Source organism: Mixophyes fleayi, chromosome 4 (genome assembly GCF_038048845.1).
Source record: "Mixophyes fleayi isolate aMixFle1 chromosome 4, aMixFle1.hap1, whole genome shotgun sequence".
NCBI classification, from domain to species: Eukaryota; Metazoa; Chordata; class Amphibia; order Anura; family Limnodynastidae; genus Mixophyes; species Mixophyes fleayi.
Window position 1 is genome coordinate 221,675,829 of NC_134405.1, and position 12,118 is coordinate 221,687,946.

The 12,118-nt window shown below is 37.1% G+C and overlaps 1 protein-coding gene across 1 annotated transcript in view; it reads right to left on the bottom strand.

Annotated features, from left to right (window-relative positions):
• Positions 1-12,118, bottom strand: part of SLC6A15 (solute carrier family 6 member 15) — a 58,342-nt gene that overhangs the window by 34,556 nt on the left and 11,668 nt on the right. Inside the window, exons 2-6 of the mRNA XM_075209367.1 lie at positions 9,704-10,150; positions 7,092-7,249; positions 1,709-1,835; positions 1,075-1,256; positions 244-354 (exon numbers count right to left, since the gene is read on the bottom strand). Coding sequence (XP_075065468.1) covers positions 244-354; positions 1,075-1,256; positions 1,709-1,835; positions 7,092-7,249; positions 9,704-9,992 — 867 coding nt within the window. The 5' untranslated portion in view covers positions 9,993-10,150. The remainder of the gene's footprint in view (positions 1-243; positions 355-1,074; positions 1,257-1,708; positions 1,836-7,091; positions 7,250-9,703; positions 10,151-12,118) is intronic.

Below are 12,118 nucleotides of genomic sequence, written 5' to 3' on the forward strand. Positions count from 1 at the left end.
CAGTGGAAATGTGCAGGATGCGCCTGAAATGGACTTTGCGTCTGACTCTAAATGAGGCCCTATGTGTCATTTACAAAAGTGCAAAAAGTAGGTGCATCCCAATTTTATGGTGCAGTTTCCAAAAGCAGAATTTGTACCTATATAAGCGGGACATATACATAGATTTATACAAAACTATTTCCTGTTAGTAAATAGTCTTCACTGACACTTTGTTAGAGATAATCCTGTATGTGAAACTCTTACCTTTGGAGTAAACATGTGTCGGATGCCATCAACCGAGCCGTTTAAAAGCAAAGCTCGCACAAGAAAACATGTAAGGACCACATAAGGGAACAATGAACTGAAGTACATGATCTGGGGGAGAAGAAAACACACAATACATTAGATCCATATCTTCAAATGAATATATTTTTTGGAACTCACCATTCACTAATGTGAGTATCAATATACTGTACTATAAGTCTCTTTACTTTCAGTCCAATCATTGCAATATCACACTGGTTAAATGGAACGTTCCACTCTCATACAGATTCCATTTCAGACAGCTTGCAAAAGATTAGTTATGCCACTCCAAAAGTGGAGATGTTGCTTATATCAATCAATTAGATTCTAGCTATCATTTTGTAGAATATACTAAATAAATGATAACTAGAATCTGATTGGTTGCTATAGCAACATCTTCACTTTTTTGATAAATTTACCCCAAAGTCTCTCCTGTCTTTATCATGCCTCTCCACAACCACATTCTTTGTTAATGTCATGATTGTGCAAACACCAGTGCTGAACCTTCTGCACTGGAGATACCCCCATTGTCTTTCTCATGTATATAGTATATATACATTGAATCAGGGTTTTTCAAGTCCCAAAACAGGGAATCAAGAAAAGGTTAATATTGCTACATTGTAATATAATATTGTTAGCTTTACTGTAACAACATATAATAGAAGTAAAATACTATTAAAATAACAGGATACTATTATAATTCCTTTTGCATACCTATATTCATGGACTTGTAAACTAAGGTAACACAACTTTTATCAATAAATTCCCTCTGGAATGCCCATATAGACTCACTTTGCCAGAAGACTGGATGCCTTTGATCATGGCGAGACACACCAATATCCAGGCAGAAAGTAAGCATAAAGTCATCTTCCAGTTCAGTCCTCCACCTTCTGAGATCGAGTTGGAAATATTTAAAGCTTCTCTGTACCAGTAATATGTAGTAGCAGAACTTTTCTCACATTCTGGCTCAACATCTGAAATGCCGTAAAAACATCAATCAAATCGTACTATATCTCATCATCAGTATATAACTAGGAATAAATAAGAATGTGATGCTAGCAGATCTAGAAGCTGCAAGAGATATCCAACAATTGTAATCATTGCCATGGTGCGCTGTGCAGATAAACATATTAACACAATGGTTGTGCTGGTTATATGCTCACATTTGAGAGGCACCACCACCTCATTACTGCATTGTAAATGTATAGAGGTGTAAAATATTAATGTGTGAACTGTAAGTGCTCTGTGTTCCACTAGCTTTAAAAAGCCACTTACGTAGGTTGCTTGTTTCTTTTCAAACTGGAATAATGAATAGCACAGAATAGATGACTAATATGCTAAGCTTGGTAAAAAAAAAATCTGTTTTTTGACATTTCCACTAAAAAAAAAGGTATGATAGTAAATATAGAAAATAATAATATCTCACAGGTATTAGAACCATTTTTCACCAGAGGGCATTGATCCCAAGGAAGAGGATGCTGGAAGGATTGCGAGAAATAAAACAAACTCCATCCAATTATGACATTGTAGTAAAGGGCCACAAACAAGCAAACCTGCAAAATAAAAAAGAATATCAGTAACTGTTAAAATGCTGTTACAACACATCAACCATTTTAGTCAGTGCTATGTAGACAGGATGTGAGAGAAAAGCCATGAAATTATACCAAGAATAACTAACTGTGAAAAGAGCGACAATATTTTTTAACCCCAAATGTGTGTACTATATTAATCCAGTCACAGGATAATGTTCAATGGTACCCGATCCTAAATGAATGAAGTCTGAAATACATGATTTCATTGGTTAAATAATTTAGTATTATTATTAGTTGGGAGGCCCTCAATTTATTATTAAAATGTAGGAGTCCTTTTCAACTGGCTTCACATATCAACAGTGGCAGGTAATGTCCTGCAGTGAAAAAGTTAATGTGGAGAGAACACTGAACACCACTGTGTGGGGAGATAAAAGAAGGAAAAAAGCAAACACAGCAATTACTACCAATAATTACATTATTATTATTATTTTATATTGTTTGTATATTTTGGGAATGCAGTAGGAGGTAAAATGTGTGTAAGCAACCCATGATGTATTTGTAGTGCTTCATTGGGATGCTTTGTCCCCTGACTACTACTTAGACAGACATTGCAAATAAATTGTGCAGGCTAAAAAGTTATATTTGGTTAAAATTATGCTACTTTATAAAGACCAGTTGGATTTTATAAAAGTCTCATCACTGTAGGTTGGATTTTCTTTTTCTTTTTCGTTTTGTATTTATGGATGTTTTCTTGGTTCAGCTATTCTTATTCCATATCCTTGGTAACTCCCAGTATGCTATGCTATATGCATGCACACCTGCAAATGTCATTTCAGTTCACAAGATCTGGCCTAATTCTGTAACTTGCTTGGTGTCACTTTTCTTGTTCCAGAAGCTGGAAATATTTCTCAGTGCATGTTATTGTTCTCTATCTATTGACAAGGTCACAATAACACTTCTATATGTTGGCTGTGTTCTTCCACATCTGTGTAGGGAAATATTTAAGTGTTCAGATAGGTACAGTTTCTTTTGTGTCTTTTCAGGAGAGATAAACTGTAATTATGTTTGCATTGGGTGGACCGGCTTTGTATCCAAAACAGAAATGATTGCAATATAGTTCTATATACCATTATAACTAGTGGTCAATTAGGTGGGTCACAAATATGGCCCTATTTATTGAGGAACTATGCCAGCATTCATATGAGGGATGACACTGTCACGAATACATAATTGGAAGAGGGAAAATGTGTGTATACTCCAGGGCCCTCTTAAGAACATCTTGGGCCCCCGGGCACAGCAGTGCACCGGGGCCCCTATATATACAAAAAAAAAAAAAGATTATATATATATGGGCCCTGCAGCCCAGGGGGCCCGTCGGAGGCAGCAAAAAAAACAAAAAACCTGGAAAAAAAAAAGACAATACTTACCTTGCGGTCAGCTGGCGATCCGGCTCCCTCCATGGTCTCCTCCTCCGTCGCGCTCCGCAATGGATGTCGGGCGGGCGTGATGACGTCACGCCCGACATGCTCTGCGAGCGCCGTATGGAGGAGGAGACCATGGAGGGAGCCGGATCGCCAGCTGACCGCAAGGTAAGTATTGTCTTTTTTTTTCCAGGTTTTTTGTTTTTTTTGCCGCCTCCGACGGGCCCCCTGGGCTGCAGGGCCCCCGTGCACCTGCCCCTTGTGCCCAATGGGAAAGACGGCCCTGGTATACTCTTGAGCTACTCTGTTATTTTGTTTATAATAAAACTTCAAACTTTATTGATGTATTCTTTACAAAATAGAACACTTTTTACTGAATCACCAATTGTAGCGAATATTTTTAAATATTTTTGTGCATAATGTGTAAGTGAAATGTAATAAATAGCAGTTTTGCTTCTGTGATTTTAAATTATTTCGTTTATCAGTGAACTTGGTATATTGAAAATTTCCTCTCCTGTTTTTATTTTTATTCCACAACTTTTGGGTTTTTCATTTGTATATAGTATATCACCCCTCACCCCTATTTATAATGATTGCTTGAAAAGATCTTCAAGCAATTACTTACTCTATATAGTCTAGAGATAAAACATTCTCTTTGTATAAAACATAAATCTGCTTATCAATCCTATAATGGCTAGAAGTTTCTTATCCATAAGAGAACAATAAAAGTAAATATTGTGGGTCTGTAAAATAACCCTCCATATAATTAGATAAGATTAGGAGCTATATGTATCCCTTTCAGTCTCTCATTCATTCCTTGGTCAACCAGTCATGTATTATTGGTAACCCTACATAACATATTTTAGCCATTAGCAATTATTCCTTAGTAGTCAATTCTTCTACAACTAAAGAGCTGATATTAGATTATAATTAAACTAGGAGTGGTCACATAGCAGGGCGAACGCCAAGGCCTTGAGAAAGCAAGAGTAGCTAAACGCATGTCAGCGTTTGCCTCGCTAAGTGACCACTCCTAGTTTAACTATAATCTAATATCAGCTCTTTAGTTGTAGAAGAATTGACCACTAAGAAATAATTGTTTCATCTCCATAATGTAATTAATTGCTTGAAGCTGATCTTTTCAAGCAGCTATTATAAATAGTGGTCAGGGGTGATATACAATACACAAATGAAAAACCCAGGAGTTGGGGAATAAAAATTTTCAATAAACCAAGTTGAATGATAAACAAAATAAATAATAAAATTACAAAGAGAGGATTAGCAGTTTGATACTGCTATTTTATTACACTTCATTTGCACCGTATGCACAATTTTTTAAAAAAATATTTTTCTACAACTGGTGATTCAGTAAGAAAAGTTCTATTTTTTAAAGAGTACAATAAAGTTTGAAATTTTATTATAAACAAAATCACAGAGTGCCCCAAGAGTATACACACATTTTCCCTCTTCCTGTGATGTTTCAAGTTCATAGTGTTGTGGGTGCACCACCTGAAATGTATTTAATTGTTATATGTTATAAATTATCATAATAATTAGAAATTATTTAACATTTTTGAGTTAGTGACAACTTAGTGTGGTGGTTCTTTACTATCCGGTTATGAATACAGCAACATACCAACATAGGAAAATATTTAAGCATGCAAATTCTACTATAACCAGATACACAAATCGATAAACATATGTAGTATGTAAAAATAGCTTAGTATTAAGAAAACACTTGCAACTGTTTGATAAAACTTAGCTTGGTGTACCAAGCTTTCTGTGTATAACACCACAAAAACTATTCATTTACCATTCGCTGTAATATGTGCTGCAAGATGAATTTTATATACTATGCAAGGCAGACCCTATTGCCCAACATATACATCCCCTACAAATCCCATACAGCCCCAAATGCTCACCATACATACATTCCCAAGACCCACCATACAGACTAAGCGAACTAAATAGGACACAAATAGCGTTTTAGCGTATATTAAATTTTTTACTTGCCTCCAAAGCAGTTACTGTTGGAGTCATATGTATATATATATATATGAGTCGCATGTTGCCCTTATGGTCGCTTGTTGACCCTTATGAATGAAAAGACAGAACAGGGGGAAGGAGGGTGCGTGTAAGGGCATGTTAGAGCGAATGCGAGTTATGTAGACTGAGGGGTATATTTACTAAACTGCGGGTTTGAAAACCAATCAGATTCTAGCTGTCATTTATTTAGTACATTCTACAAACTGACAGCTAGATTCTGATTGGTTGCTATAGACAACATCTCCACTTTTTCAAACCCGCAGTTTAGTAAATATACCGCTGAGACACAGATACATATGTGCCTGTCAGGAGACAATTAGCTTAGATGTAACTGGTTCAACATATCCCTGCAAAATGTGTCTTGTTTTTGGGATGCAATTTCCATCTGCACATTGGACTAATATTGCATCCAAATCTACATGAGGCAATAATTGTAGTGGTGTCATCTACTGTATAGTCCCAAATGACCAATTTACATAGATCCAGGTCTAGTACAGCAGCCCCATGAAAATGGTGCACTGTAACAGTCCCATGACAACCATACACAACCCTGTGCCAGATATATACTGATTAATGTCCAATGTAACAGCTCCATGATGCTATAGGTGCTCTGATAGGATTTCACCATAGGTAGCTTAGTGAACTAATCAGTAGGTAAATGCTCTGATTGGATTTCCCTAATGATAGACTTACCTTGGTGAGCTAATCAATAACAGTGCAAACATTTTTGAAGGAGCTTACCTTGTGATGACCTGTCTCACAATATAATTGTGTGGCACAGACCCAAACTGTGTGACACACAGTGGGTCCATGTGAGGTAGCACTGGTTATTTCAACCAGATTCTCTAGTTTATGTATTGGCAGAATAACAGGATAACAGTATTTTATTAATATCTAAGAAATATAGGCAACCTTTCAAACTATTGCCATACTACTGTATATCATTTACTTCTATATTGTATGTATGTAGAATATCCTGTTTCCCATTAATGCCAGCAGGTAATTAGGAAAGAGGGGTAATCAGGAGTGTAAATCCAGTCTGCTACCTGGGATAGCGTGTAAAACAGTGCCCTCTTTATCCTATCATCATCATCATCATCTATTTATTTATATAGCTCCACTAATTCTGCAGCGCTGTACAGAGAACTCATTCACATCAGTCCCTGCCCCATTGGAGCTTATAATCTATATCCCATACACACACAGACTGAGAAAGACTAAGGGCAATTTAATAGCAGCCAATTAACCTACTAGTATGTTTTTGGAGTGTGGGAGGAAACCGGAGCACTCGGAGGAAACCAGCTCAAACACGGGGAGAACATACAAACTCCAAACAGATAAGGCCATGGTCAGGAATCGAACTCATGACCTCAGCTGTGAGGCAGAAGTGCTAACCACTAAGCCACCGTGCTGCCCCTTTGCTGTCCTATGCATAAAATAATATATAGAAACAATTGTATTATTGTAGTACATGCTAAAAGACAAATACTGCAAAATGTTTTAATTAATCTTCAACCTGTTGTTGTCTCACAAATCCTGCTGTCAGGGATAGCACCATAACCCCTCTGAGGCAAATATCATGCAATAAGTAAGAAAAGCAAGTAAGAAACCCTCAGTCTATTTTAAAGATATTTATATAATGTCATATATATGCAATCATTTTGCCCCAGGTTGAGAAGGGTGTAGTATGGATTTGATGCATTCTTAAATCTTTAAAACCCAGTTCTGTACGGTACTAAAATTAGGGACACTTGGCAACTATATATTTATTGATATTTTATTATACAAAGTATACATAAATGTGAATACTTACAATACAGCTTGCAAATCCAATCCCACCCATTTTAGGGCTAATGTAATTCCAAACTCCAATACTTCCTCTCCGTATTCTCTGCCCTACAGACAGCTCCAAGAAGAAAAGTGGAATTCCAATAACCAGGAGGAGTATGAAATATGGCACCAGATATGCACCTAAAAGGATTTTAATAGATTTAGTTTGTGTTTGAAATACAGATGGGTTCACAGTTATTTCACCTTCTCATCTCATGGCAAGAGACTTTTCTCTTGGAAGAGCTCATCAAATTTACTTGTCCGTGAAACCTATGTTTTGAAAAGTTTTTGTAAATTTATTGGAGAAAGTTAATGTTACCACATGCTACAAAATCACCAGTTCTATTAGCTAATTAATCTCAGTATGTTAGCCTAAAATAAATACAATGCCAGACAATAATCTGAGTAAGACATTTTTTTATTTTTTTTTGAAAGCTCATAACTTTTACATAGTATAACATGAGCACAGACATAATAGCAGCTAGTTATTAGAGAAGCAGTAGTTTTTTCAGATGCAAAACAAAGTAAAGGAAACATGCAGAATTTTGCAGGTAAATATTTTCAGGGTAACCTGTCTATGCTGTTTACCTCTGGCTCCAATTTTATGAATAGCTCTTAATATGTTCTGTATTCATGTGTTGATCTCACTTACACTACAAGAGGACAAAGAGGTATGTATCCTTTACTGATTGAGGTCACGAAGATATTAACTAAGTGAGAAGGCTATATACAACAGGAGGACTTTAATTAAGAGACATAATAGTAGGATAGGTTGTTACTTAAATGATCATTTAAGTAACAACTTACACACATAAACTGCCTTAGATAAAAAAAAATACCCTAATATCATTCACAAATATATATGACAGTGTTTAGGAGCTTATCAGAACTGAATATATTTCATATAACCTTCTGACCCTCTGAGCGCCCTATACACATAAACCTTCATGGTTTTAAGCATACTTGCCAACTCTCTCGAAATGTCCAGGAGACTCTTGAAATTCGGGTCGGTCTCCTAGACTCCCGGGAGAGCAGGTAATTCTCCCGATTCCCGTCCGGCTCCGCAAATTAAACGGAGGGGGTGGGGCTTAGTTGTGCCGTGTATGCGTCATTGTGGCCCCACCCCCTATTTTTATTGGCCTGGGAAAAGTGATGACTGCTTTGGGGCAAGGCTAACAACACAATTCTTTGAGCCCCGCCCCCACACATCCCCCTGCCTCCCGGAACTCCCGGGACACAAGTTGCCAATGTTGGTAATTATGGTTTTAAGCCTACCAAGAGACACAGACAGTGGTCCTTTCTCGCTATCTGAAATTCAATTACATAGGACATAGTTTGTACAAAACTGCACAGCAAGTTAAAATAAAACAATTCTGTCAAATATGGCAATAGATACCTATATGCCTGAGACATTATTATTAGTTTTTCACATATCAGATAAATCCTTGAAGTTGACCCCTACATAAAATTTGTATGGCCTGTTTAAAAACATCAAATAAGTTTATAAAAGTGAGATACACAAATAATAAAATTTTTATATCGCCTTTTTATATCTGCTACCCAAAGGGTTCATCTTTTTATAATACTAGAGTGTTGATGAATCTGTCTATATACTGTAAATTGCATACTGGAGGAAGTTGTATCAGACAGGAAATGACACTAGGAAATGGAAGAGACAGATTGAAAAAATGAGAATTAACGAAAATAATAGACAATACAGTAATAAATAGCAAACTTAAGACATTACTCAATAACAAAAAGGTGAATTCATAGTAACAGCAGCACTTTACTCCAAGACAGGGTTGTTTTAACCTCATGGTCATTGTCTTGGAGGCATGAAAATTATTATGCAAAACACAAGTGTGTTTTTATTGCACCATGCATGTAGCATTCTGTGGTTTTGTTTCTATAGAATAAATTAATTAGGAATGTAGCACTTACCATCAGACTTATTCTAAAACCTTAAATACAGTGGGCCTGATTCATTAAGGATCTTAACTTAAGAAACTTCTTATTTCAGTCTCCTGGACAAAACCCTGTAACAATGCAAGGGGTGCAAATTAGTATTCTGTTTTGTACATAAGTTAAATACTGACTGTTTTTTCATGTAGCACACAAATATCATCTTTAAATTTCAGTGTACAAATAAGCTATCAAGTATTTGTGTGCTACATGAAAAAACAGTCAGTATTTAACTTATGTGCCAAACAGAAAACTAATTTGCAGGCTAATGTCACCCCTGGGGGGGCACAGGCGGCCGCATCACATGACAGGCGATGCGGCCGCCTGTGCGCTGTCGCGGCCGCATCACTTGTGTTGTGATGCGGCGGCAGGTAAATATTAAAGAAAACGTGCATTCACGGGGGGCAGCCCGAACAGGGGTCAGACGGAGCGGCCTGGGGGACCGATGCTCCCCTGCCCCCGGCCCAGCCCGCCCCTGCTAATTTGCACCCCTTGCAATGTAACATGGTTTTGTCCAGGAGACTGAAATAAGAAGTTTCTTAAGTTAAGATCCTTAATGAATCAGGCCCAGTGTTATTAGTACATGAGCTATATTCAATGTGCAATCAAAATAAAATGAGGTATATTTCTTACCTCCACCATTTTTCTGGCATAAGTATGGAAATCTCCACACATTTCCCAAGCCTACGGAAAATCCAACTTGTGCAAGAATATACTGGAGTTTGCTGTTCCAGGCTGGTCTTTCATCCTCAGTATCTGACCCTTCCTCAATATCTCTATCTTTATCTAGCTCATCGTGGACCATCAGCTCACTCTTCTTAAAGCTTTCATCACACGAATCCTCATTGGAAAGCAGATCTTTAACTGATTCCACAACATCATCGTCCAGTTCTCTTTTAGTTACCTTACTGTTCTTAGGCATCTGAAGTAGCAAGACTGTAATTTCTGTATTTCTTCAAGATATAAAAATGGACAGTCCACAAGTACCACTTTCTAGCACCAAAGTCAGTTCTGGATAAAATGTTTTCACTACTATATTTCACTGACCATACTTCTCAAAGATCCATAGTGCTTGGGTATCTAGAAAAGAAATATATATTTTATTCACTTGAAAGAAAATGAGAATTAATAAAATATTAATGACACATTTGTTCATGGTCATTCTCACACCTCTGCTTTTGTATTTCACTTTCTACAATAACCATAAGACAGGATACAGAATGCATTAGTACAGAATATTTATTAACAACTGGGTAAAAGCCAAGCATGGGATTAAAGTGACTGTAATATTAGCTAGAAGGGATTATTTTACTTTAACTCCTCATTGTGAACAGCATAATGCCTTTATTCACTGCACTGCACCCACCTCTTCTGGAGAACATCTCAAAGCACTGGAGTATGTGGAATTCTTCCACAGCATGAGTACAGTATATTCTAATATTCTGGAATTATACTTTACATAAAGAATTTGTACAAAGCGCTTTTAAATCTCACAAATGTTCTTAAGCTGTGTGCAATATGTTATGAGAAAGACAATCGCCATTTAGTTTATTTTCCTTACTGCCTATTGATTTCATTTCATTCCTTCCTATTTTTACACAAGCTTAGAAATATTGCCCAGGAGATGATTAAAGTAAAGGGATTGTAAATAAATAAATAAAAGATAAACTCCAAGGGGCATATTCAATTGTTGGCGTTTTCCGCCGCGGAAAAAGTATTACCGTTATTACGGTAATGCTAAGCCGGATTTCAGCTCGCAGCTCACTGAGCCGCGAGCTGAAATCCAGCGTGAAATGTACCGTAATAACAGTATTTACGCGCACTATTACCGTCATTACGGTAATACTTAGCCGGATTTCAGCTTGCAGCTCCCTGAGCCGCGAGCTGAAATCCAGCATGAAATGTACCGTAATAACGGTATTTACATGCACTATTACTGTCATTACGGTAATAGTGCGTGCGCCACGTTACTTTAGGCAGTAACGCCAACAATTGAATATGCCCCCAACAATGCTCTCCCATTCGGACATTTACAAATCGATATCTTTATGTTCATGGCAAATCCCTTGTAACATTTTCCATTAAAAACGTTTAAGGAATCCCTCTTAGAATTTGTAAGTGTGTTTATGTTATGAACACCAATTGTCATCATTATGCAAGCCAGGGGATACAAGGATTGCTGAGTTAGCAGAGGTGGATTAAGAAATCAAAGGCCCCCGGACAAGGTACTAAAGCCCTTCCTCTGATCGGCTCTGCTGCCAAAATGCCTTTCCCTTGGCATTCTCCAGCATCTTTTCCACATACTACTTTATTTGTGTACCCTTGTTGAGTTTCATATTCCAAGATAGAACTCCCCTCCCACCATCTCCAGCAGGCTCCGGTTATTGTGGAACTAGAAGCACCAGCATGACATACCACATGAGAGCAACAGGTTGTATAATACCAGTCTGCATCACGTTCTTGTGTACCAAACCAGTATTATGAAACCTGTTGCTCTCCAGCTGTTGTAGAACAACAAGCCCCAGAATGGCAGCAAGTAATCCTTCCCTGGGTCTTCTGATAACTCAACATTGGCTCCAAACTGTGAATGGCCCAGTCATTTTGTCCCTGTACTGTAGTTGGTTCTAAACCTGTTTGTGAATTACCCATTGTGCCATATCAACTTGAATTTGTTCTAGCAGAACAGGACCATATATTGGACATAAATTTATCAAATTGGCACGTGTGGATAGCTTTACTTTACAATGGTATGGTACATATAAAATCACTATAAAACAATATTTTTATTTACACTTGAATATTACATATGTCTTATGGTATATTTATTTTACATATTTTGCTAAACCAATTATATTAACAATTAAAATCAGTGATTAAAGTGGAAGTTTAGAAGTGGCAGTATGGAAAGTGTACGTGAATGGATTTTGATATTTTACAATGAAAGCAATAGGAGAAGTGGCGATACGGCATACAACCGTGTACCAGCCCACTTCGATCACTGGGTAAAATCATATTTAAAATGTACATGTCACCTGTGTGCACTCGAAT